At 43.1% G+C, this 27,971-nt stretch overlaps 1 protein-coding gene across 2 annotated transcripts in view; it reads right to left on the bottom strand.

Annotated features, from left to right (window-relative positions):
* Window positions 1-27,971, bottom strand: part of SEMA3G (semaphorin 3G) — a 77,938-nt gene that overhangs the window by 12,772 nt on the left and 37,195 nt on the right. Inside the window, exons 3-8 of one of the 2 annotated variants that reach the window (XM_080995375.1) lie at window positions 25,003-25,065; window positions 14,681-14,800; window positions 10,669-10,759; window positions 8,835-8,951; window positions 8,284-8,426; window positions 72-186 (exon numbers count right to left, since the gene is read on the bottom strand). In XM_080995375.1, the coding sequence (XP_080851501.1) occupies window positions 72-186; window positions 8,284-8,426; window positions 8,835-8,951; window positions 10,669-10,759; window positions 14,681-14,800; window positions 25,003-25,065 (649 nt within the window). The remainder of the gene's footprint in view (window positions 1-71; window positions 187-8,283; window positions 8,427-8,834; window positions 8,952-10,668; window positions 10,760-14,680; window positions 14,801-25,002; window positions 25,066-27,971) is intronic. The other variant, XM_080995376.1, reaches the window with a different exon arrangement.

Genomic DNA, 27,971 nt, shown 5'->3' with positions numbered 1-27,971 from the left:
TTGGCTTCCAGCTGACAAACTGAGGAGCTAATCCTATGAAAGGCAACCAATCCTGAGCTCATTTCTCTTACCCAGTTCATCAAAGTATGTATCAATGCCATCTGGTCCTGGGACAGAGCACACCAGCCGGGCCTTGTTGAAGGTGCTCCACTTATGGACTAGCACTCGCTGTCCTCCAGCATCATTCTGAAAGGAGAAGAGTAAACAAGGATCCTCAGAAGTGGAGGCAGCTGATGCTTCTGATATGAGGTCTCTTTACAAATAAACAAACAAGACATGCTTAAGCTGTGCTTTAGGAATCCTTCCAGAGGCATTAAAAGCAAAACTAAAAACTCAGAACCAAGAGAAGGACAGATATTGGCTTCTATTCAGATTGCTCTCATTTCTACTCCATAGATCTGTCATTTTCAAGCATTCTAACACAAGGGAAACCCTTTTTCCATACAGACCTGGCCTGGGCTCACACATACATTATTAGCTCAAAATACAGCTGGCCATTCTTTCTCTCAATTCAGATCAAAGGTGGTTTGGGCAAAAACACATGAAAATATAGTAATCCATAAGAAATGGCAGGACAGATACAGAACGGATATGGATAATGGCTAACGTCGTGTGTACACCGCTTCCCAAACCAGCAGTGAGAGCACACTGAACACAGAGTAAACAGGTACACAGCCTTGGCTTCCAAGAGACAGGACTGGTCCAAGACGTTTTGCTCCCTGAAGCAAAGAACCAGATTCTGCCCCTACTTTCCACAAACAGAAACAAATTGGACTTCAACATCAGTGGTGATGGGGCAGCAGGCAGGCTAGCTTAGAGGGCACAGAGGAGACTACATGGGACACCCAGCTCTGTCCTACAGCACCTCATCACTCAGCATTGACTTCCCTCCAGCAGCTACTGCCTGAAAAGGCTGTGTTACTGCCTGCGGAGGCCATGCAGACCATGAAATTATTGTGCATTGAAGAGAATTCTGGGGCATATTTTAGGATGTGCTATGAAACCTCTCTTGCATGGCCAAGTGGACTAGAATCATAGAATCATAGAGTTGGAAGAGACGACAAGGGCCATCGAGTCCAACCCCCTGCCAAGCAGGAAACACCATCAGAGCACTCCTGACATATGGTTGTCAAGCCTCTGCTTAAAGACCTCCAAAGAAGGAGACTCCACCACACTCCTTGGCAGCAAATTCCACTGTCGAACAGCTCTTACTGTCAGGAAGTTCTTCCTAATGTTTAGGTGGAATCTTCTTTCTTGTAGTTTGGATCCATTGCTCCGTGTCCGCTTCTCTGGAGCAGCAGAAAACAACCTTTCTCCCTCCTCTATGTGACATCCTTTTATATATTTGAACATGGCTATCATATCACCCCTTAACCTCCTCTTCTCCAGGCTAAAGATGCCCAGCTCTCTTAGCCGTTCCTCATAAGGCATCGTTTCCAGGCCTTTGACCATTTGGGTTGCCCTCCTCTGGACACGTTCCAGTTTGTCAGTGTCCTTCTTGAACTGTGGTGCCCAGACTAGGACTAGCAAACAAAAATACTGCTTCTGAGCAAGGGAAAGTCAAACCTAAACTTCGGTTCCCTTATTGCAAAACATGCAGTGATGAGCAGTTACAGTTATTTTTTATTCAATATTGTAGCTTTTTGCATGCTTTAAGTTTGTGAGAAGCCCTGTTTCATATAGCATGAGCCTGCTGAGATGGGCTCTGCAGGTGCACACCAGAAAGGAGGACTGTTTCAGTAGTAAATCCCCAGTTGTGAAATTCCATCTTCAAAGATACACACAGGCAGTCCCGCGTTATCAGCTTTTTGAACAAAATCTGAACTTTTATTCTAGCACACATTTCTAATATTAAATCAAATTCATCAACCATGTTTTCTTTTCTTTCTTTTTTAAAGTGTGTGAGGCCTTTTTGCATTTTAATTTTCAGCTTTTGTTTCTGAAACATTTATGTTTGGAAGCTGAACAGTTTTTTGTTCATTATCCCAAGACATATGTTTTATATCTCTCCCTGCCCCCCAAGAATGTGGGTACCACACAAGCAGAGAATTGAATGGAAAATTCCCCTCTCTCTTTTTTTCCTGAAGGGGACTGCTAGGATTTGCATTGCACTTGTTGATGAGGCTGATTTTAGGAACTGTACCTCAGGTTGCATTCTAAGACGCCTGGAATAAATTCTGTGACTGCAGCCTCACATCATCAGCTTTTGGTAGCAGCGCTTTAACCATGTTGCAGAAATGTCCAGTTCAGTCCATGTAACCATCAATAAACATATCTGTAGCCCCACTTCCTGCAACTACAATTTCAGACACATACCAAAAGAAGCTTTTTTTGGCTTTTACACTCTTGACTCTCATGCTGAAGGATACTGCGTTCCCATCTATTTTTGGTGCTCCTTTATTTCACAGTTATCTGCTGCCGTTCCAACTCCTATACTTTTCACACAGAAGAACTATTTTAGTATGCAGTGTCTTATTGCATTCCCTTCAATATGCCCTGCTGCTTGAGCAATCTTTTTATCTCCACTTGCAATCCTTTCTTTACAGTCTTGAAAAGAGCGCCAAAATTGCAATTCAACTTCACCTCTCCCCCTTCTCCAGTTCTGGAGGTTCTCCCAAGCCAATTCTGGGGGGTGCAAGGGGCACAGAAGGAGAGAAAGCCCCATTTCACATAGAAAACCTTACATAGGGCTGCTGCTGCTGCTGCTGGGACTCATTCCAGAAATCCCACCCAATGCAAACATATTAAGAACAATGCACAATTATCAGTGCAACAATTGTAAAAACGCACACACTAAAGCTTGATTGAATAACTGTAAGAATCATATTATTAAAGCTGTCCACATGCCCAAGAGAATGAAAACTTTTTAATCCGGTGCTGAAATGATAGTAAAGTCAGAGCCAGGTGTGCCTCCAGGTGTGCCTCCTGCCATTTCCAAATGACAGGAAAGGCCCATTCTCTGATCACTACCTACCCTCCCCACTGATTTTGGAATTGTGGTCTCCAGGCAGGTACATATGGGAAGAGGCAGTCCTTTAGGGACTGGGGTTCTGAGCCGTATAGAGCTTAAAAGGTTGAGCCTGGAAACTAAGCAGCGGTTAGTGCAGTTGGGCCAGAGCTCGCTAATCTTAGGATTATAAGAAAAATTTCCCAGAAAGACATTCATTTTCCTTACCCAAAGCCCCGCAAGCTAAACACAGCTGCTAATTGAGCCCTGAATCCCATGGGCACAAAGTGTTAATGCTCTTGAGAGATCCAACCGGTGGTGCAGCTTAAGTAGTTTTCATTGTGCGTATTTTGTGACTGCAACAGACACCAAGGAAGATAAGACAACAAAGTAGTGCATCTCCTTTGACTCATATGGCAAGCCGCCAGCTCTGGAAGTCAGACTATATCCACGTTTCTGCGTCTCAAACAAACAAAGAGTCCCTCTCTGTGTAGGGATTGATTAATCCAATAAATAACTGCTTCATCGCTGTGTCTTAAATGTTTATTTCTAGGATTAGGAGGAGAGCAAGGAATTCACAGCCAACAGAACTTTTCTGTTTGCATGGAAAGCTGCCAGCTCCCCTCTCTATCCTCAGCGTACTGTTTCGTACTAGTTCCAAAGAATTTGAGTTATTACAGGCTGGTGCCTCCACGATAATTTCCAGCTGATTATTTTTTTCTCCCCTATGTCTTTGCAGCAGAGGAGAGTTTACTTTTCAGTGGCAGAAGCAGGAACTGAATCCAGCTCTTAGGCCCTTCATTCCATTAGGGTGTGTCAGGAGTGAGCCGGCAGTAAATCACACCGTTCAAGTTGGAGTTAACTCTTTATTAGCAAGAACACAATCTGCACAGACTTGGCAGAGTGTCCGGCCTAATGAGCACAGCAATTCATCCCTAGTAGATATTTCTCATGGATCAGTTGCCGAGACTGAAAGACCCCAACTGGTCCCTCCCACCATTCCTCCGCATCCAACCAGTCCCTGACAGGGTAACTCTCAGGCTTCCCAGAAGCCAAAGGCTCAAGGTTGAAATAACTGGAATGTTACATCTGGCTAACATATCCATGCGGAGGTCAGCTCTAGGTGGCTAACAACAATGTTTTTACCCATCAGTATTGCAATGGAGAATCAATAGCCATGAGGCCTGATGATGTGGCACAGTGCAGTCGATTCATCTAGATGTTAATCTGGCAGTGTCCTCCCAACAGTGAATGCAGCAGCTGTGGAATCCCACAAGACAAAAGGAGGGGTAAGAGCAAATGAGCATATTGACGGAGTCCTCATCCAAAAGTACTGGAGCAATCCCAACCAAATGGCACTCTGAGAGAAGGCAAGCAAAGCAGGGGGTAGACCTTCTCTGTTCCATATGGTGCAGTTCTCATCAACATTCCTAGGGTATGATGCTGTTATGATGCATATCCAATGCACGATCAGGGACAGGGGGCCTCTCTCAACAAGCAAGATGCATCCATAACATCCCCACTTCCTATGGATTTTTCCCTCCATGATTACCTGTTGTTTATTCCCCAGTTCTTTCCTGCAAACCAGCTTTCCCCTCTTTTATCTCCACCCCCACTGCCAAAATAGATCCAATTAAGAACAGTTCTCCGTAACACAAATGAAATTGGAAAGTCTATCTTTCACTTTATATTTTCCCTTGGATTTAAAAAAGAAAACGTTTTCAAGCTGTTCACATTCAGTATAGCAGAATGTGAAACAGCCTTGAGTAAACAGCCTGGGTCAATGATCAATTACCAATTATCTGGGTCGTGGAGGATAAGGTTAAAATAGGCTACTTGTCATGTTGGCTATTCTGCCTCTAGATAGGAGTTGCTGGGGATCACGAGTGGGAAAAGGCTACTGTGCTCACTCCTGCCTGTGGCTTCCCGTAAGTCTTTGGTCTGGTGCAACAGGGTTCTTCTTCTCTTCTTATCTCATAAAACAACTTTCCCCCTTTCTGCCACGACTCAGAGAGACGCATTCTGCTCCTAATTCTACTGCCATGCCCCCTGCTAAAAACATTCTTGTTTAGACAAGCCTACCCGAAATGAAGCAGGGCCTTCTTAGTTGCAGCATCATGCCTCTGGAGCTAGCTTCTCTAGCGATATCTGACAAATGTGCATCTCATTATTTCATCAGGGGTTTGGGGAGCAATGCAAGGCATCAGAATTCTTTAATTTCCCCCTGCCTCTATTTGGTGGATCTCAGCGTTCTAGTAAAAGACAAAGAAGAGGCATGGAGGCAATAGTGCTTCTGAATACCAGTTGATGGAAGCCATAGGAGGATAGAGTGCTCTTGTGCCCAGGTCCTGCTTGTGGTTTTCCCACAGGCATCTGGTTGGCCATTGGATGCTGGACTAATGGGCCATTGGCCTGACTCAGCAGGGCTCTTCTTATGTTTTCACCCTGCAAGCCTAAAGTCTTCCCACCCCTGCTGTGAACTTGGAAGTCCACACAATAAAAAGGCCAAAAACAACCTCAGGAGGACCAAAACAAACAAACAAACAAACAAACAAACAAACAAGAACAGCCCCTTAAGTGAGCTGCAAGAGAAACAGTCCCAAGCAGGGGTTTTTTCCAGAAAGGGTGTGTGTGTGTGTGTGTGTGTGTGTGTGTCTGTGTGTGTAAGTCCCTTTGCAAATAGATAGTCTCCAAACACACTGGGAACCAGTTCACCTCTACATGGGTTCTGCTTATTTTTTGAACTGGGAAATTTACAGTACAACTCTCCCTCCAGGCATGATCTCAATAGGTGGCCTTGAGTCTTTTTCTTTTTCAGTCTTTCTGTTTCCTCTGCCCCACCCTCAATTTTCAATACTGGGATAACAACGCTGGCCTTAAAATGTGGTACATAATAAAGACCTCATGAAAAGCCCTAAGCAATACTAACAGGAGCCTAATGTTATTTGCAGGGTTGTTGCTTGACAACAAAATGAAACAAAACATGCTATTAAACCACATCTTTAACATCTTGCTTAGTTCAGTCCTGCAAGGAAATCTGCTGCTGATTCTAATTTAGCACCTAAGTCTTTTTTTACCAATTCAGTATATTTTCTTTTAATTGTCAAATAATTCTGTGTACATTGCGGCAGCCTTTGGCTATGTGCAATAAAACTGACTGAGACTGAGTTTAGCACCTTAAAAACCAAGGCTGCTTTAGCAAGGAGCTGCTACGGAACTTAAGTCAATTTTACAGGTTGAAATGTTAAGACAAAATGAAATGAAATGAATAGCTCCTTCAAGCCTCTGTCCTTTCTGAAAACATTAAGTTAAATAAAGTTAGCATAATTCAAAAGGATACTTAGTGTTAAGCACTCCAGTTTCAGCCCAACCAACAAAAATGTTTCTATACCCATTTGGGCAAGATATGACAATTAAAACAGTTTCAAAGCAATTATTTCTTTCTTATTAATGACATTTATACGCCGCTCCGTAGCCGGAGTTCTCTGGGCAGCTTTACAATAGAAGAACTAAAATATAATCCCTCCAAACCATAATAATATATAAACACAGCACAAAGTTAAGCAGCAGGGATAAATAAAAAAAATCAGCTGAAGATTTTCAAAGCAGCATAACTCAGTCTTTAAAACCTCAGAGTTCCAGCTCCATAATGGCTCTCAAGTATAAATTATTTAACTTCAAGCCTTTAAAAATGAGGGCAGAGAGAGAAAGATACCTTCAGGAAAGGGCACAGGCTCTCTGTTCTGACACATGCTCAGCAGAAGTCTCTGCTTCACCCTACAAGAAAGTGCCTTTATGGAAATCTCCAAGAAATGAATGCAACAACTCTTCTATAAAACAGATGGCAATGGGCACAGAGAAAATATTTCTGCTGTTAGTCCATTTCCTTGCAATGCAAGTCTTCAGCTAAATTAAGATACACACAGGATGGTCCATCAGACCCTTTGATGGAATCCTTTGGAGGAAAAGCAAGTGAGCACAAAGCAGCTGTGGTGCAAAAGATCTAGGGAAAAAGGAAGGTTGGAATTGGAAGTGACATGTACAGAAAACGGGGGAGTTTCCATGTGGATGAAAGGCTGAAGAATTCAAAGGCTTTGAAGGAATCCCCCCACCATGCTTTTTCCTCCCCCCCCCCCCCCCCACATTATACAGAATTACCAAAAAGAAAAAATTCCATGTTCCCAACCTTGGCTTGAAAAGAAACATTTGCAGCCACAAGAGATTTATGCAGCCCTCTCAAGCCAGGCACTGTCTTGACTGAAGTGCTTAAAAATGCTGTGCGTGCCAAACAGACTTCCTATACTGTAGCTGTTGATCAGGAGCCAAAGGCAGTACGGAAGCAGATCTGATTCCAGGGCTCAGCCCAAACGGGCTCAGCCCTCGTTAATAGATTTGAAAACTTGTAATATTGGGCCCAGAGCTTTGCAGGCAGGGGGCTATTATTATTATTATTGTTGTTGCTGCAGGGAGATTCTGCACATAGAAGGAAGTGGGCTCCAATCCATTATGAGCACCTTGCAGCCCCAAATGGCTGCACTTCAGTGTCCTTCTTAGTTCAGAGTGGCCCTTCTAGTACTAGGGGCATTGTCATGTCACCAAATCTGACTAGTTGATCTGACATCATGATTATGATACAAAAAATGGTGATGAACCTACAGTCAGCTGAAGCTGAAAGCATAAATAATATTGCCGAGGTGTGCATGAATCAGGGAAGGTGTTGGGTCCCCTGAAAGCCCTCATTTTAGGTACCTAAATTTGTCCAAGAAGATCTGTCTCTCTCTCTCTCTCTGTATTTAAGCCCATCCAAGGCTTATGCAACCCCTTCCAATGGCTTTACATTAGCATTCTATGGCTAGTACAGTAATAGCCTGTTATTTCCAGGGAGTGTGCTGGTTCTGAAATCGAAGGGCCACAAGGGATTGGTAATGGGATTTAGCCACAATCAAGCCACTGGGACATATAAAAACCTGAGATTCTGAACAGGAGAGTTGAGCCAAAGTCAAATGCAGCCTTATGTTGTGGCAAAAGAATCAGGGAGCTTCTCTGGTGTTACCAGTATATGGTCACCCTTTATTTTGATCGTACACTATGAGGGCTGCTCCAGGCTAGTCCACCTAGGATGAACAGTAGACTAGCCTTGTCCTGTGACATGCAGTACATTTCAAGTGACAATGGTGGGAGGAACTGACATGCAGGCACACACATACATGTAAGCACATATGTCCAATAATATAGCTTTGGAGTCAGTAATGCACCAAGCTGTTGGTCTCCATACATTCAGTTCCTCGTGCAACGCTCGCCACACTCTACAGACAAAATAGACCCCATGAACTCACCACACACACCCTCCCCACACGGCTAAAGATGGCCCGGCCTTTGCTGTCCGACTCTGCTGCTTTCTCAGTGAAGAAAAAGTAGACTTTGTCATTTTCCCGGTCATCATTGTCTGGGATCAGATAAGCAGCAACAAACTTGGGGGCTGTAAGAAAAATATTGTACGGGCACGTTAGAAAAAAATCACCAGAAACCGCTTGAAGCATGGCACAGACCTTTATTTTATTTGATTTTATTTTTAAACCTTTTTAGGCTTGCTCTTGGCATGATTTGTTTAGTTGTACTTAACGAGATTTATATTGTGTACAACTCAATTTGAAAAACCTGTGAGCAGTTTACATAAAACCATATAAAACATTCCCAATTAAATACTAATAAGCTCACTTTAGTAACAAGTGGTTACCTAAAGAAGCAGCACACAAGGTGTCCTCTTATTAATGGGCATATATTCCAAAGAGGCTTAGTTATACAGACAACTCCCTGTTCTTATTTTCTAAGTACAATTTTATTGTAGCCTTTGGCCTCCACTCCACTTCACATCCTGTTCTCCTACCATTAAGCAGCCGCTGGTCCATCTCAGTGCGCAGAGGGGAGCGGTGTCCCATAGTTCGGAAGATCACAGAGTCCCTGCCCAAGAAATCTGCTGTTAGTCCTGTATACAAGTCTCCACCTGGGAAAGAAGCCCCACAGAAACAATCAATCCTTCCATAACAGTCATGCACTAACAAGAAAAACAATACGTAGCATTATAAAGCACACTAGAATATTCAAAAAGCTTCCCATACATGATGTTTATTATCATTCTATATTATAACCATCATATAAAGTACATCAGTATTTGTAGATGGGAGGCAGAGAGAGGCTAGCCTTGCCTAAAATCTCCTAATGAATTAATGGTGAGTATTGATTTGGGCACTGGTTCTTTCAAAGGTCATAGTCTTGGCAAGTCCCTTATACCAATCTTCACAGCACAGGAATTGCTTGGCTGAAAAGTCACATAAACCTGTTTTATACAACTACATCAAAAAGAGGAGATTTTGGCCTGTTTCACACATTATAACACTAAGCCATGGTTGAAAAAGTCATGAGTTAACCACGAGTTGTTCCCCAGACAGACAAAGGAACCATGGCTTGTTTCTTCAAAATTTGGTCAGTTTTCCAGCTACTTGTGCCTTGTGTCCTTTTTCTTGGTGAGCATCTGAGGTGTCCAAACAAACTATGGTATGGTGTGGAAGGATGCTGAGTTCACACATAATGCCAAGCCATAGTTAAACAACAGACTTCAGATCATTGTTCACTGGCAATAAACAAACAATAATGAAGCCATTAGTGAAAGTACAAACATAACACCAAACTATGGTTTAATAAACCATAGTTTAATAGACCACAGTTTTGAGTTATATACACATCAGCACAGAGATCTTGAAAGAGTTCAGAAAATGCCTTACACAAGCATGCAAGTACGGTCACTGACAGATTACCCTCCTTTCACATGCCAAGTTTCCTAGTTGAAATGTTGGTATGTAACACACATGATTGGGGTATACTGCAAGTTCATTAGATGAAATATAGTTGAGAAGCAGGCACACTTTTTATGGGGCGGGGGGGGCATAGTCTTACCTATGAAAGGGACCACATATCAACTGCTGTAACCCACCCTGGCACTTTATGGTGAAGGCAGGTAAGAAACTCAATAATAATACCGGTAATTTACAAACCATACACTGAACTGAGGAGAAGTATGGATGCCTCCAATGAACATTCAACCCCCCAAACCTATCTTTGGGGAGGGGGTTCTATAAAGGCTTTCCCATAAAGAATTCACTACTGAATTTTGTATTAACTTTAGGTTGTAGGTGCAATTTATTGGCCACTTTTAAAACTGGTTTGGACAACCTGAGCTACCTCCAGTTTTCACTTCGGAGAGCAGCTGGCTGCAGTGTGGGTTTATGAAGGTACAGTAGCTTGCTTGTAGCCTTTTCTTTTCTGTCAGAACTGACAAGCAGTAAAATCACATGATCAAAGAGGCTTCCCCATCCTAAAATAGTGGTTAAACACCATGTCCCCAGCTCTTGAGGTGGCCATGAAAGAGCCTGAGAGAATGGTTGGGCCACCCCTCCACGAACTTCCCTGGGCCGACTTAGACCCATGATCTCTGAGGGAAAGAACAGAAGAGGCAAAGGCCAGGCAAGGAGCTCACACTACTAGCTTCCTGGGAAACCACCAAACGCGGAAGGCAAATCTGCTTTTTAATATTTTGTAACCTTGTTTAGTGTTTTAAACTGCCTTGAATGCCTTGGCAGAAAGCAATATATAAACATAAAAATAAGGACATTCAACCCTGCTGCTAGGGTACAAAACTCACACTGATCTAGTTTGGCACCTACCAATGAAAGCACTTGCAAATGCCCTGTTGGGCTCGTGAGGACATCTGCCCCGGCCACTTTCTACACTGGAAGGATCCAAGCTGAACACATGCTGGGGAGAGAAGAGCACAAATGACAAATAAGGCATCAAGACAGCTTAAAAGAACCACAGCTCTCTGAGTGGGTAGTCTGAAATTCAGAGGTGATGAGAGAGTGCTCATGTGGAAGGAAGAGAGCCTGGACAGATGCATCAGAAAACATCTTAGGACGAGCATGGGATGCTAGCATAGAGTGACCAGGATGAAGTTTTCTATCTGACCATAAGAAAAATGGATGCTGACATTATTCAGCGAAAATTAGGGCCTTAACTTCACATGACTCCAGCTGGTCACTTGCAATTACATTGACCCTGTTTTGGATTTTTTAATTAGAGCCCCCATGTGCAGAAAGGAGAAGTTTAATTCTTCCCTCTCCACTGCAATCTCAACAGCAGCAGCAGCAGCAGCAGCAGCAACACACACACTAGTCAAAAGCCCCCATTGGGCCATTTTCTTTGACAGTGAAGGGCGAAGCGATTATTTTTTCCTTTCCCATACACCCGTTTCAATTAAAAAACCAGGGGTGCACCTCTAAGTAAATAATTAGATCATGGCAGCATGACTGTAAGCAATACAATCAACACCACATGTAGTTATGCTCTCAGTGTGAACATGTTAAATCTGTATATTTCTCAATACTGATAGCCCTTTAATTTGTTTATTATTGAAATCATTTTGGCTCTGGTATGTTTTTACAATAAGGAATTGTACTTATTTCAGATTTGGTTACTCAGAAAATTATTAACAGAGGCCTGAGCACTATTCATCTTTCCTGTCTTCTTCTGATAAGTTTAATCAGTCACAGTTTCAGGAAACTGAGAGGCAAGCCCATGATGTTAACAGCTGGGACTTGGAGAGACAGCAACAGAGAAAACTGCCAGAACAAGAGGAACCTTTTGAGTCAGTAAGACTTTCAGAAGAGCTCCGAAGACCATCTCCTCATTTCTCCAGTATGCCAGGAAATGATTTTACAATCCAGACTACGGTTATGTAACCCCTGATGGGATCAGAGGGGCAGGGAGAGAGTGAAGACTCTAGTCTAGAACATTCTTACCCCGGATCCCAGATGAACAAAGAGTTCCTTCCCAAACCAACCTGCTGGGTTGTCTAAAAGATTTTGGTGAAAGGCTTTTGCTCTGTATTGACTTTCAGATGGTAAGCAGTTATGACACTTTTGATCCTGCACCACAGATCATCATAAGAATAAAAAAAATTAAAAAGTGGCATATATGAGACAGTGGGCCTAAGGATGCTGGGAATCTGTATTATTCACCCTCCTGCTTTGCAATGCCTGGAACAGCTTGTGCTTTCCTGCCTTCCTGCCAGTTATCCACTTGGCCAGACAAAGCAGCCTCTTCAAGCTGCCTAATTAAATGTCTTCATCATGCAACTGTCCACCCACACCCAAGCATAGGGTTGTTCCCCAGTGCAGTTTGCAGGCCAATATAAGGCCAAGGCTAGGCCTTGTTAAATTTCTGACATGCTGCAGCAGCAGCAGCACAGGACCCCAATTGTATTTTGGTACGCCTCTCAATAACGTGGCTAAATCAGCACGAGCGTTTAGCAAGGGGGAAGGCACTGCCGGATATGGTTATGGGGTGAGATGTCAGAGGGACAGTCCTATCATCCCTTTTGCTCACGATGAACAGCTGTGCTGAAAGGGTCCTTTCTCTCATGCACTCAATAAAAGCTTCTGCGAGTCAAATCCTCCCAGGCGAGAGGGGTTACAGGGTGAAGCGGAATGACCTTCCTGCTAAGGCCAGCTTGATTTATGAGCAACGGCTCAGAGGGAAATCAAAAGCTTGGAGGGAGGGAAATGCCACCCACATATTTTATAATTAATATATATGTGTGTGTGTATAAAATTATATATATATATCCCAGCAGGAAGCAAGCACTGTCTAAATCCGTAAAGACTGTACAACTTCAGGAATCAGTCCAGAAAAGAACCACAGGGATTGAGCTAGTAAATGAGATCCATGTCTAATGCACAATGGCCTTCCTTTCTTGGAGTAGGAAGTTTAGCAATATGGTTAGTAGCTCCCAACACCAGACAAATAAAACCGCAGTCCAAAATTGGTGTTCTGGACTCTCCCAGTCATGACATCAGCCAGCCATACTTGTAGTTCTCACATGAGGCAGCCAAGCATTGTTGCACAGGGAGAGAAATAGCTGGTGTTCATGTCTGTCTGCCCACCCCAAGAGACAGGTGGTTTAATGCAAATTATTAAGAACATGCTGCTTCTCTTCTGAGCACAGTCGTTGAGATCTCAATTTCACCTGCCTCTTCCCTGGTTCTTGGCTCTGTTCCCCATTTTAGGCTCTCTCTCTCTCTCTCTTTTTTTTACACAGCCATCTTTCTTGTTCCTTCTTCCCTTCAAATAGCTAACAGAATGTGCTTGGAGTGAGCGTCCAAAAAATAAAGGGGGCGTGGATTTCTCTTTAAAAAAACAACCAGAAAGGAGAGGTCGTATGAGATGGGGTCGGATACACAGTAGAGCATCAATCAGCCTGACAGATTAATAGACCCAAAATCCATTTCTTTCCTGGATGCTTACATGGTTGGACAAATTCCACAAGTCCAGCCACATTAACCCATAACAACAAGAAGACTTAAGTGCATCTGATATTACAGTCCAGTTTATTGGGCAACAAGGTTTTTTCCCCCCTGTTTAAAGAAATACAAGCACTTAAATCAGCCTTTCTGTTTAATAGGGCAATATAAATGTATGGTTGGGAAAGATTGTTGAGGAAATGCAAAGCTAGAAAGTTCCTGAGCCTAGAGCACACTTCAGTCATTCAAACCTCATGCACTGAGGGAGAAAGAGAGGATTATCCCATGGCCCTGTCCTCATCCCCCTCCCAACAATTTCATTGCTCTCTATGTTATGGGTAGGATTGCACTAAGCAGTTTCCATTGGGGAACTCACTAGTGCATTTGGGGCAGGTTGTGTGTGGGTTCCTGTGTTCAAAGGGCTGTCAGAAAACCCGTTTGAAGGTATGCTTTCATTGACAGTGCATCTTCAAAGGGGCTCACTGCAAGCTGCTTTAAAGTCCATTTCCAAGCACAGTTTGGATTCAAGTATTTTTTCCTCTGCAAAGAAAATAATGGTCATTTTCAGGCATGGTTTGAATCCAAATTGAATGCAATTACATAAACTGGGGCCTGTAGTGAGCCCTTTGAAGTTGTCCTGCCAGAGGCAATCAGCTGATCATAGGGTCACTTTCAGCGCTAATCAGCGAGTCCCTCTGAGGGTGTCACCTGACGTCATAATGACATTAGGTGACTGTCAAAAATGTCCCGCAGGGTGGGTGGCTAAATAAAGATCTTGGCTGTAAAAACTTCCCCCATTCCTCAACTCCTGATCTACCTAGTCCAGCATGTATTTTCCCATAAGCACCTAGTTTGACACTTGGGGAACCAAATGGTGAGCTAGATCCTGATTTCACAGAGCTCTTCTTATATTCTTCTGCAACAGTCTACCTACGGAAGAGTTAAGACATCCCATAAGGTATGGGCTCAGTGACAGAGTCAATTACCTGTAGCACTTCATAAAACGTACGCTGTATTACAGACACAAATCTACATCTGAGTTACAGTATACCAGGGGTTCTAACACAGAACTCTCATAGTGGCCAGCACACTGGAACAAAGATATAGTCAAAGGTTAAGAGATAAGCAAATAGCTCAAGACTGGCTATGGCAGATATTTCACTTAAAACTTTTACTTACTGTTGTTAAACTATTGAGAGTTGCTTCTGCCCATCTACCAGCAGATCCTGATCTACCTGCTACCTGCCCTGCTCTTAAGTCTTTGGTGATGGGAACCACATGTCTTTGCATTCCTCTACATGCCGGATCTTCCCACATCATATATTTATAGTGTCACAGGGCTAACATTATCACAGAGGGGGGAAAGGACATCCTTCCTTACCTCTCCTCGGTGTCCCACGTAGATAAGAGCGCAGATTGGGTGGAAAGCCCCTGTTCCACAGGCCAATAAGTGTGTCCGGTTCAAAGGGTAAAGCACTCTGATGTAGTTGGCACATTCTGTCTGGAAAAGAAACAACGATTGGGATTCATGATGCTTCACATGCATCACAGAAATCGACTTTTAGCAATGATCAAAGTTGGTTAAAGGTGGGTGGGTGTGATGACAGGATGGACATTGAGAACAGAGCTTAATCAGCAGGAGAGGGAAGAGAAGAGATACAAGGTCTCTCCATCAACGCAGTTGAGAGACCAGTTGGTTCTTAGAGCAACCTGAGCTTTAACCTGAGCTTATTTATTGCTTTCTCCCTTTTTTCCCATGTCTTTTTTAGATGGTAAGTCTGAGAGTAGGACTCTCTTCCTGCTTGCTGGTTTCCCACAAGCATCTAGTCAGACACTGTGAAAACTAGACTAGATGGGCTATTGGCCTGATCCAGCAGACTTCTTCTGTGTGTTTTTGTGATTTGTAAGCTGTTCTGGGTGCTTTTTTGGCTGGAGTGGAATTTTAAAAAAAGTTTAATTAATTAACTAATTAAATAAAAGTGACTATGGCAGAAAAGGAGGCAGTATAGCCAAAACAATTCAGAATGAAAGCAGGTGTCATATTGGACTTGCCAGCATTGTCCTCTGGGTCAAAGTCAGCAACAATGCTGAGCCCTAGGATACGCCAGCTCCTACGCCTAGGATCCAAATAGCAGGAAGGGATACATGCAGATGTAAACCCTATAGCGTTTTCCAATCCCCTAAGGACCACAATGATGCAAAAAATTTGGTTCCACATGCAAGTGCCAAATACCTTTACAGTCACACGGTCCATTCCTCTCTCCAAGCTCACGTGACCAATCCCCATTGTATTATGTCTAGCTAGGCATCAGGCCTTCCTTGTTATTGTGGGAATGGGCAGTAAATTCCTGCTTTTTTAATTTAAAAATACGTTTGGCACGTATCCCACACTCCCTGCCACTCCACTCTAGCTAATGCAAGCCCTTTCCCTCATCAGACTACACGTGTGACCCCTCTGCCTCCATCCCATTGTATGGTCAACTCAGGCCAGGAAGTGAGGTCTTCATATTGCCTTGCGCCCTGATTTCCTGTATGAGCTATGTAACAGTGTTGTTAGGTTAGCAGAAAACAGGAAGAAACTGTCACAATAGGGCTAGAAACAGCATCTTTATTTAGAAATTCCAAGAAGTAGGCTTGAGAATACTTCAACTTTTTTTAAAAAAAAACAACAACCACGCAGAACCTCTTTACCCCTACTTCAAACCACGAAATTGTCGAAGAATCGATCTTTAAAAGAAACCCACGAGGCTTCTCCCCCAGTTTGATTCTGAACTCCTTTGCTGTTGATCTGTATCAAAGTCACTGTAAGTCACTTTAATAGCTATTTACGTTTAAGAATGCTATATACATGATTTATGGATTAAATCATAAAATTACAATTAAAATCCCAAGAGTTTTAATAAAATTGCTGAGAGTCAGATGTCCTCCAAAGGGCCACACGATGCAAAAGAGTTCCTCAAAAAGGACAGGGGATAATTGCCCTCTGCCTGCAAAGACAATAACACTAAGAGGCAGTTTAAAGGAAAGCAGATTCTGTATTAATTAATGGGCCCTAGAACAAACAGTTTGGGAATGACAAATACCACTTCAGTGCTACAGGTTGTTGGCATGCACAAACATTGAGACTCCTTCCAATTCCATGAAATATGGGAGCTTAGATCGTGAGCCAAGGTACTGGGTTCGTTCCAGGAGGCCACTAGCTGCCTCCAGACCATTGATCAGAAACCAAGATGCAGAACAGAACCCCAACCAAGCATTGCCAGTTTACACTCGCTTTGCTAGATAGCTATTTGGCCATGTCTCTGTGTCTGTATGTGATTTTAAAGTTTGGTATGTAATAATTTTGTGTCAATGAGGATAAAACACAGAATGAAGACTGGCATAAACTGTAATTTAACCTGCAAATTCAGTCATCAGTTTGTACAACAGTCTTGGTCATTCCTCTGCTCCAACAACTCCATGGGAATGTGGGCCATTGTCCACAACTTAGTATGAAAGGGTTAGCTAATTTTCTAAAATAAGGGAATGTCTCTTAAATTATAAACTAACATTATATGGCGTTTCACACTTAACACAGAAATGTAACGGCTCTCACTGCCCTTCATCACTCCACCAAGTCTTCCAGACTGCCTCTCACCCAGGAAATTCACCTCCACTTTGCTCTTTGAGGCAACAAGGAAGCATGGTTAGGTAATGGACGTCTTACCCAAATGAGAACAAAAAGGAACACAAACATCGGCAAAAGAAATGCCATAAGGAATGCAGAGATAGAGAGAGAGGTATTGGAGGTGCGTATTACTAAAACATTAACACCAACAATAAAAATAATCAAATATATTACAAACAGGAAAGTGGTTAGGGAAGCTGTTTGGCAACAACATAAAAAAAGTCAAAGAGTGTGCTAAAGAAGGATAAGGAGATTGCAGTGAAACTGAATTATCAGCATCCATCTTCACTGTAGAGAACATGGGGCAGATACCCACACCTAAAGTGACATTTTCAGAAAGGGAGTCTGAAAAACTGAGGCTAATAGTAGTGACAAGAGATGATGTTTTAGGCCTGTCTCACAAACTAACAAATCACTGAATCGAGATGTTATTCATCTGAGAGTTCTCAAAAGAACTCAAATATGAAATTGCTTATCACCTACAAAAATATATAACTTGTACCGAAGACTGGCCTCTGTACTTGAAGACTGGAAAGTGGTCAAAGTAACACATCGTTTTTAAAAAAGGGGGGTGTCCAGGGTGATCTGAGAAATTACAGGTCAGATATCTACAACTGCTCTAGATAAATTGGTAGAAAGCATAATTAAATATACAATTATCAGGCATTCAGAAGGATAAATCTAGCTGGAAAACAACCAACATGGCTTTTGCAAAAGTAAGTCTTGTCTCAAAACTTGCTTCCTCAAAACCATCAGGACAGCCACATGGCATAAGCAGCAATCCATGTGTGGCCCATAGCTTCCTGCAAATATCCCAAAACTTTTCGTAACAGAAATGTTCCATAGCTACCTACTCATGATGGATGTATACTAGTATATCCAGAGTCAGAAGCACCATGCTTCTGAATACCAGATATTGGGAAACAATATCAGGAGAGGACTGTTGCCCTTGGGCCCTGCTTAGGAGCCTCCATAGGCATCTGGCTGGACCCTCTGGGAAACAGAATGCTGGACCAGAACCAGCAAGGCTCTCCTTATGTTCTGTCCCCAAGACGGAACATCAGCAAGGAACCTAATTCCAGCTGCTCTCAAATTCGGACAGAGATATAGGGCAAAATGTAATAGTGGTGGTGGGAGGGACAATGGCAGGAAATGAAGGAGACATACAACCTTGATCTGGACTAAGCAGTCATTTAAAAAGGAAGTTTAGTTAGTTACACAGCAGGATGACAAATGACCATTCACAAGTCTGACCTGGATTAATTGCTCCCTTTTCCGGAGCAGCTAGCATTGGCAGATAAGCACAGAGAAGTCAGGGAGACTGCTGAAGGCACCTCCAGATTCCGATGGCCTCTAAAGATCTATCCATCTCACAACACACAGAAGGAACTACATTTATTGCTGTAGAAAAATAGATGCTTAGTCACTCCCACTCCTATCCTGGCCTTCTTACTTCGCATCACCCCATCAAATAGAACATGCTATATCCTATCTCTGATTATCCATCTTAGCTGTACCAATTTTTATTTTTATTTTTTTTAGGTAATAAATTACAAACCTCAAAGGAACGAAATAATGGGTTACATAACCCTCTGCTTTTAGTAAATGGGTTCAAAGCCAGGCCAAAGTTGGTACCCAGTTAAGACTATACAGGGATTAATAGCAAGTGAAGCAGAAGTCTAATTCATGGCAGGGAAGTGTCACATTCACAAAAGTCAGAATCACAATCAAGGGGAAAAGGTTGAGGTCCGAATGTGTTCAAAAGAAATTTATTATTTCTCAAAACAACCTCCATAAGGTGTTCATGTTTTTCATACATTCTTCCTCACATTGTGAAATTTTGCAATGTCAAGATGATCCTTCCCAATGTTTCATAAACTGTGATTTATTAAAAAGCTGGCAGGTTTAACAACATTAAAGTATTCAGATAATGCACCTTTTGTACAAAAATGAGAGTCACAAATTAACCTCTCACATCCTGACTTCTTTCTTGGATTGCCATCTTTTCTAGCATATTGGGGGGAAATAGGAACAAAAATTGAAAATACTGGAAATGGGGCAGGATAAGAGCCCCCATGTTGTAAATTTTAATAACTTGTGACATGAAAGAATAAGTGATTTTAAAAGAGTTCAAATTTTTAAGCTTAAGGTTGGAAACACTAGACCAATATTCCAATGGAGTCCTAATATACCTTTTGCTATGCTAAGCTAAACCAAAATAGAGGAGTTTAGCATCAAATTACCAAGGTCCTTAGTCCAGATAAACAACCAGAGTTCACTGCCGATAATCTAATTGCTTTCATACACCCATTTCTCCTCCCCTTATAATAAGAAAGTTGGCTCTGAAGTCCTTGTTTCCATTTCTTTTAGCATTTACTACTACTGTTTTTCTAGTGGCATGAGGAGTTCTAATGAGTCTATTTAATTCTGTCAACCATGATTAATCTCTGTTTCCATTTAGCTGAATTATGGTGCTTAGAGAAGCCTTCTGACACTCCTAGTCTCACAAACATACTACAGGAGCAACTGGTTTTTCTCAGGCAAGAGGGCTCCAGAGTTAAATGGGGGGAAATCCAAAAGTAGCACCTGAAAACAAGGAATACTTATTTTCCCTCTCCTTATCAGTCAACAGACACACAAAATGTTATGCCCATGATGCAGCCACTTGTGGTAATTAGCATTCACTCAGTCAGTTGGCTTGATTTCTCTATTCTACATTCCTAGAATCACAGAATCTTAGAGTTGGCGGGGACACAAGGGTCATCTAGTCCAACCCCCTGCAATGCAGAAATCTCAACTAAAGTATCCATGACAGATGACCATCCAACCTCTGCTTAAAAACCTCCAATGAAAGAGAGTCCACTCCCCTTGTGAGGGAGTCTGTTTCACTGCTGAACAGCTCTTAGTGTCAGAAAGTTCTTCCTGATGTTTAGTCAGAATCTGCTTTCTTGTAACTTGAATCCATTGGTTTGGGTCCTACCCTCCAGAGTAGAAGAAACCAGGCTTGCTCAGCCCTTTAGATATGTCCATCATATCGCCTCTCACTCTCCTCTTTTCCAGACTAAACATGTTCAACTTCCTCAACTGTTCCTCATAATGTTTAGTTTCCAGCTCCTCTCAGTGTTCAATGGAGCACTGAGGGAGAAGAGCCAACCAGTGGTTATAAATGAGGGCATAATGTCTGGGTGTCATGTACCAGCTCACAGAGGCAATAAATAGTGAAAAGAAAAGGAACGGGCAGTGTTGTCAACAAAGTCACAAAGTGTTATCGATAGAAGAATCAAAAAAAGGTACAGTACAGAAATCTACAGTTTACAAAACTTGGTGGATTGCTTTATGGAAGCCACTCTCTGTCTGCCTCAGTTCCCTCCTAGTAATTTTCACAGTGCAGTGATGAGGATGAATTATGAAAATTCAGTATAACCAACAGGCAGAATGGCTGACGGCAATGACGCTTACCTTCTAGTTGGGTGCCTTTGTGGGATGGCGCCAGCAAAGGCAATTCACTTCCGTAAGATAATTGGACCTTTGGCGGTAAGTGTATTCCCAAAAGGCATTATAATTAAGGACTACTTCCATTGCTCTGTTCCCTGCAGTGTGGCATGGGTCAAGTTCCCATATTAAGAGCCCGAATACTGTAGTGCCCTTCAGTGTAGCTAAATGCTCCATTTCAGAGGATTCCCTGCTTTGTTTCTGCAAAAGTTACCCACTAAAATAGAAAGGAGCTGGAATTTTAAAAGGCTAGCTACCCGAAAGGCTGCAGCCATTGGTGACAGATTGCAAAATAAACATGTGGAAACCGAAGTGAGTGATGGCCACTCTTGGGAGCAATTACTTTGGGATGGACTGTCAGCAAGGGGTTCAGATCCCCTCTTAGGCCTCTCAAGGTCCCCATTGTCTCAGAGCATGTTTTCTAAGTAACTACTTGCGTGACTGTGAAGTGATATGTAAAGAATAGGCAAAGCTAGAAAGTAAAATGTGCAAGGAGCCCTGCGGGAAAAGCTCCCATTAACATTTTTCCCGGGCTCTGTCCACACAAGTGGCTGCCTAGTCAGACTTAGAGGACTGGGTGCAAATCCTGAACTGTGAGCTCAGTGGGTTGTTGTGGGCCATCCACTGTCAGTTCCCTCCCAGTAATCCTCACAGAGCAGTGGTGAGGGTAAGCTATGCAAAGGAAAGGTGGGGGAGCCTGTGGCTCTCCAGATACTGCTGGACTACAATGTCCAGCATCCCTCACCTGGACCTGTGTTGGCTGGGGTTGATGGGAGTTGTAGTCCAATGACATCTGGAGAACCAAAATATTTCTCACCCGCAAAGTAAGGGAATGGAAAACACTGCAGCTATGAGAAAAGTAATATAAATATACCACATATGTATTTGTTTATGTATAAAACATTTATATCCCATGTTTACTCAAATAAGGTATTCGGGGTGGATTGCAGTCAAAATATCTTAAAACAAAAGAAACACAATCCAGCAGTAAGAAAATAAAACAAAAAAAGCAAGAACAATGAACAGTACCACAATATATGGTTTTTTAAAACACACATACACACACCTTCAAGTGGGGTTGTTTAACCTGGCATCTGAATGTATCCAATGAGGGCAGAAGGAGATGTCCTGACATCCCCTGATGACTATAATATGTGGGCATCTTCATGCAGGAAATTGTGGTCTTTCAGGTAGTGTAGTCACCATACACGCTACACCTTTAAAGCACATTCAAAGCAGAGTCTTTCCCTCAAAGGATTCTGGGTCTCTGTCCCCCTCTCCTCCCCCCACGAACCCCCTTTAATCCCTGAAGCTGGGCTGTGGGGTGGGAGAACACCCAGAACAAGGCATGGGGGAAGACAAGGGAGATTGTTCCATCTGGAAAGCTTCTGCCGACAGAACAATCAACCTAGAGCGATGCTGAAGTAAGATGCTGGACCAGGTGAGCATTTGGTCTGATTCTGCAGAGCTTTCCTTATGTAATCATATCTCCCTTGTAATGTCTCTTGAGGGGGAAGAAAACTTAGCCCAACAACACACTGGTCATTTTTACCCAAGTTCATATACATCTGGTACATCAATATGAACTTTCCTTCCCCCCCCCCCGCCCCTGAGGATTTTGGAAGCCTGTTTAACCCATCATTCTGGTAATGATGATATCAGCAGGTTGACGTTTTCTTTCTTCTGCTTTTAATAAGAACCGTTATTCCAATCAGCCTTTCCTGTAATTTGTTAACTTTGGAGATGGGAAACTTGTCATATTATGAGTGAGATATTTGAGTGAGATATCCTTTTGTAATATGCATCAGTGACAAAATCTGTGATATGGGGTTACACTAGACATGCTTTATAAATATTGTGTTCTCTGAATTTTCTAATGCACTTGTATTTTTCTTGATATGATTATGTTTAGTGCTTGAAAATTTGATAATATTTTTTTTAAAAAGACTGTCAGTCTCTTTCACCTTGGATAGTTCAGTGCGTGATACCCTTTGGTGCATCTCAGGTGACCCCACTTATAACTGGTACCCCAACACTGCAGGAAGGTTTCCTGCTGCTTGTTTAAGATTCTCCTTTCCCTAAGGTCTTCCACTTTCCCATGCCTGCGAAAACAATTGTGTCTAAAATGTAAGCTAACTGATGCATCTAGAAGTGAGTGGATATGTGAACTTGGCTTTAGCTGGGGAAGACTGGACCAAACAATATATGTATGTCCTAGTATCATAAAAAAACTCTTTTCCCCTTTTTGACTTGATAGATGAATATTGAAGTGCAGGTGGGGACCAGTTTTCAGATATATGGTATCAAGATGGGGCTGGGGGTGGAGAGAGATGCCTGGGCAGTTATTCTCAAATTAGAATTGTACTTTCACACACACAGAAGATTTCAGTTCACAAAACAATGTAGCAAAGAGCCTTGAAGCAAGTTCATTCCTTTATACATGTAGTCACTCACCTTTCTATAACCCCACCCCCCACCCCACCCCATATATTCGAAAGCAATTTACAAGCTGCATGGATGACTCATTCCAACAAAACATATTCATGTGCACTTATCCATGGGAATGCTTCCAAAATCCAACCGGCGGGAGCTAAACATTGAACTGTCCCTCAAGCTACTCACCTTCCCATGTGATGAGCTTTCTTTTCTAACAGACCAAACAAGTAAAATCTGTAAAGATGTGATGCTTATGTATGGACGCATCAAGAACACAATGCCTGAAGGACAGGTTCCCAATCTATATTTATTAAAACTGGCAAGTTTTCTTACAATTAAAATGTGATAAAGCCTTCATAAAATGTCACATACCGTATTTTTCGCTCTATAGGACGCACTTTTTCCCCTTCAAAAATGAAGGGGAAATCTGTGTGCGTCCTATGTAGGGAAGACGCCATAGCCCCGCGACCCTCTCCCGGCTGGAGAGGTGACGCGCGGCTATGGAAGGAGCCTCTTTAGCCGCGCGTCACCACTCCAGCTGGGAGAGCGCGCACGGGGCTAAAGAAGCCATAGCCCCGCGACCCTCTCCCGGCTGGAGAGGTGACGCGCGGCTATGGCAGGAGCCTCTATAGCCGCGCGTCACCTCTCCAGCCGGAAGAGCGCGCACGGGGCTAAAGAAGCCCCCCACGACCTTCTCCCGGCTGGAGAGGTGACGCGCGGCTGTGGCAGGAGCCTCTATAGCTGTGCGTCACCTCTCCAGCCGGAAGAACGCGCGCGGGGCTAAAGAAGCCCCCCGCGACCTTCTCCCGGCTGGAGAGGTGACACGCGGCTGTGGCAGGAGCCTCTATAGCTGCACGTCACCTCTCCAGCCGGGAGAGCGCGCGCGGGGCAAAAGAAGCCCCCCGCGACCTTCTCCCGGCTGGAGAGGTGACTCGCGGCTATGGCAGGAGCCTCTATAGTCGCGCGTCACCTCTCCAGCCGGAAGAGCGCGTGCGGGGCTAAAGAAGCCCCCCGCGACCTTCTCCCGGCTGGAGAGGTGACGCGCGACTGTGGCAGGAGCCTCTATAGCTGCGCGTCACCTCTCCAGCCGGAAGAGCGCGTGCGGGGCTAAAGAAGCCCCCCGTAACCTTCTCCCAGCTGGAGAGGTGACGCGCGGCTGCGGCAGGAGCCTCTATAGCTGCGCGTCACCTCTTCAGCCAGGAGAGCGCGCGGGGGGCAAAAGAAGTCCCCCGCAACCCTCTCCTGGCTGGGGAGGTGACGCGCGGCTATGGCAGGAGCCTCTCCGCTGCGCCTTTCCGCTGCTCCCTGACCTGCTCTTTGGGGCTGGTGGTGGGCTTCCCCCCGCCAGCCCCAAAGAGCAGGTCGAAAGGAACCTGAAGCCTGGAGAGCGAGAGGGGTCGGTGCACACCGACCCCTCTCGCTCTCCAGGCTTCCGAGGTAGCCACCTGAACGCACCTTAAATGGCACCTTGTTTTAGAGCGGAAAAACAAGAGGGGGAAAATTCTCCCCCTCACTGCGCAGCGCCTCCTGCCGCTTCGCTGAAGGGGCACTGGGCAGAGAGGGGGAGAATTTTTTTTTCTTGTTCTCCACCCTCTAAAACAAGGTGCGTCCTATGGTGCGAAAAATACGGTACTTAGTGAGCTTAAAACAACCTAATTCTTAACTTTTCTTTCAAGATTATGAATACTAATCACCAGCATCTATTACAGTCATGAATATGTATTATGCCTCTAGCCTTCTGTTCTCCAAACTTTTATTAGTGTTATATAATAATTGCCAAGGTGACTTAGTAAGAATCTTGGGAACTGACATTTGATGGGGTATTAAGAAATCTTAGTCAGCTATCCCTAGACTGACTCAGCAGAACTGCAATTCCCTGGATCCCTTGAGAAGAGCGGATTATCATCAAACCTGTTTCTAGCATGAACAAGCTAGAAGAGGGATAGAGGAGTTGCCCCAAATGGAAGTAGGATGAACTGATTAAGATGATGTCAGCAAGGGATGCAGCCTGCCTTTTCCCAGAAGTCGCAGGTTCATTTCAAACATGTCATCAGAGGAGTGCCGAAACTCATAGGAAATTAATCAGGATGCTTTACAGGGTGACTTACCACTGGGTCTTTTCCTTTCCGAAAGCATTCTTCTTTCTGTCCAGGCAGTGGCGGCCAGTAGATCTGCAACATAAGGCAAAAACGTAAGTGCAAGACATTCCGACGACATGGAACTAGGGAGTGAAGTTTCCTCAGGCCGAGAAGAAAATCCTTGCTGCAGGGTCTTCTTCCTTCTTGCTATTTGACAAACAACTAAATTCCTTGTTATGCTAGTACTTTTTGCCAGGAATAAAATTGTCCTGTACTTAAACTTTCCCTGAAGGAATGTTAACCTCTGAGAACAATTGTGGCATAGTGGTTAGAATTTCAGACTAGGAACTGGGAGACCAGAGTTCAAATCCCCCTTGGCCATGAAGCTCTTTCGGTCTGTCACTTAGGGCTCGTCAACACTTCTTCTTGTCCCATGCTCAGAAAGCTCGGCTCCAATCAGTTTTCTGCTTATCCCACACTCTTTAGGCACAGGTCCAAGTGGTTTTCTGTTTGGCCTACTCCTTTCCCCCAGAAAACTCTCTCTTTAGTGCTAAATCAGAGCAAACATCAATTGGGAGAAAACCCAATTGGTTTTTGCTCTGAATCAGTGGTAAATATCAGTTTTTCCTGGGCGAAAGTGATGAGGCAAGCAGGATGAGCCCTTACTCTCAGGCTAACGTACCTCTCAGAATTGTTGTGAGGATAAAATGGGGAGGAGGAAAAAGTGGGATACAAATGTAAATAATAATAATAATAACCAATTCATTTTCAAGAAGCTTTGATTATCACAGATATTTGGAACCAATACAAGTCACTACCACAGGCAGGAAGCTGCAGTGCTCATTTTCACCTCTGTTGTACTCAACAAATACTCCCCCCAGTATCAAGCAGTTAAAATAAGCTTCCTTTGCAGGAGACAGAGCAAACAAACAAAAACCTAAAATGAATGTTCACTTCCAGACCGTGGCTATTTTCAGGTGAGATTCAATCACATACTGGCAAATGTAAGTTGCACAGTTGGAAGAAGGCATTGTGCAACAAATCTGCTCCCCCAAAATATCAGAACTTTTGTGCTAAGGGAAACGGCAGAGAAATGCATTGGAAAATGTGGGATAACGCTTGCTTTGACTCCACTAACTTCCCTGGCAAGCAAATCAGAATGAATGCTCCTTAAACAGCCATTGTTGCCTAATCTCCCTACAAACCAATCAGGATGAACATTGTTCGAAAGTGCCTTAAGATCACATGGTATTATTATTATTCTTATTATTATTATTAAATTATCTCCACAATATTATTTACGGCATGCCATGTCTATGTATGCTCAGAAGCACAAGGATAGGAGTAAAGATGGTATATGAAGAAAGGTGGAGGAAGGGAAGACCTACAAGACTGTAGAACAGAGTAACAAGTTTGAAGCAATGATATAAAAAGTTGGGGGGAAATGAAAAGCTGCAGAATCAGGACAAAAACAAGACAGAATGGGGGCTTAGAGAAGAGCAACATGAGAAGACAAGAAATCCATATTTATTGGTTCATACTCGTCAAAAGAAAATGTCCTAACAAGAGAAGGGGCGAAATGTTAAAATCACCCAAGATAGTAAATAGAAGAAAACATAAAAGAAAGAAACAAAATAAAGTGCTTCCTTAGAGAAGGAAGCTAAATCTTATTCTTTTGCCTGTAATGGATGCTTCACTCCATTTAATGTGGTAATAAAGAATATAAGATGCCAGATTAATATTTCAAAAATAAAGGAGACTCTGGAGTCATTTTTATCTCAAGCAAAAGGCATCCATTATCCTACAAAGAGTTGCAGTTTCATGAATTAGGAGAGAATTTAGAGAGATCTTTTCAAATAAAGGACATCTGGTTAACCCTAACCTGGCCTTACAACTTGGCTCTTTAACCATAAGCCTAGCAACTGTTTATGCAAGCCACGGACTGATTTATAAAGTTTGTTTTACAGACTAATGTGCTGGCAGAGAATTCTGGAGAGACATTCATTTTCTGTAAGATGTAGAGGAGAAGGGTCTCCTTTGACCTTCCATTTCCCTTTTGTGTGGTCTCACACCCTCAAGGACACAGCGACACACAAACAAAAGTTTGATCTTCTTGCTCTTTCTAAGTAAAAGCTAAAACTTGCAGCTGGCTAAGATGTCAGCTGAACACGGTGGTACTTAAAATCTTCTTTCCAAAATGGCATCAAGAAGCCAAACTGTGTGATTTATTATAATAAATGCACTCTTATCCCATGGAACGTTTCATGGGCCTGCCCCTACATTTTTACCAACTAGAGACTGGAGTGGGTGGGGTATCACAGAGCAGGAGGATTAGTGAAACAAAAGTCTACAAAACATCTAAGAAAAGAACCAAAGTGTTGTCTTCCAGCTGCCATATTTAAAAACTACAATGCTCAGCATTCTTTTAAAAAATATTTAAAAAAATATTTATAAAAAGTTAACTCTATTTAGGCACTCAAACAAAACTCTGCTCCTTAGGACAGTCCTCTGATTTGAATAAGTCCTCTATTTGAAGGACTGTCTGGTCCAAGCCCAGTTCCAAGGCAAATAACTGTAAGTAGGGGCAACAGGACCTTCGAAGTTGTCCATCAAGAGTTAGCATATGGACAGCAGACTGAGCAGACTGAAGTCATGCAGATACAGTCTTCCCCACTACGATCAAATACATTGTATTTCTATTTACATTACAGTAAAAAATTTTTCTAATATTGCATATACACTTGGCATATCAAAAGTAATGCAATTCTGTTTTATTTTGGGAGACAGGTCCTCATTCGTGACAATGCATTAAATAGATTTGGGAGTGCTCTTGCTACAGTACATATAGCCCTGCTTTGGCAGTAATGTAAGGGTAGCCAGTGCCCTTTGGATGTTGTTGGATCATAACATCAGCTCCATCCTCCATGGCCAATAGTTAGAGATGACAGGCACAGTATTGTTTAGTTACCCCAAGTGGTGCCAAGAAGACAGAATGCTTT

The sequence above is a fragment of the Podarcis pityusensis genome (assembly GCF_964106645.2).
Source record: "Podarcis pityusensis genome assembly, chromosome: 2".
NCBI lineage: Eukaryota > Metazoa > Chordata > Lepidosauria > Squamata > Lacertidae > Podarcis > Podarcis pityusensis.
The sequence above is the reverse complement of the archived record's forward strand: the minus strand, read 5'-3'. Positions and strand labels throughout refer to the sequence as shown.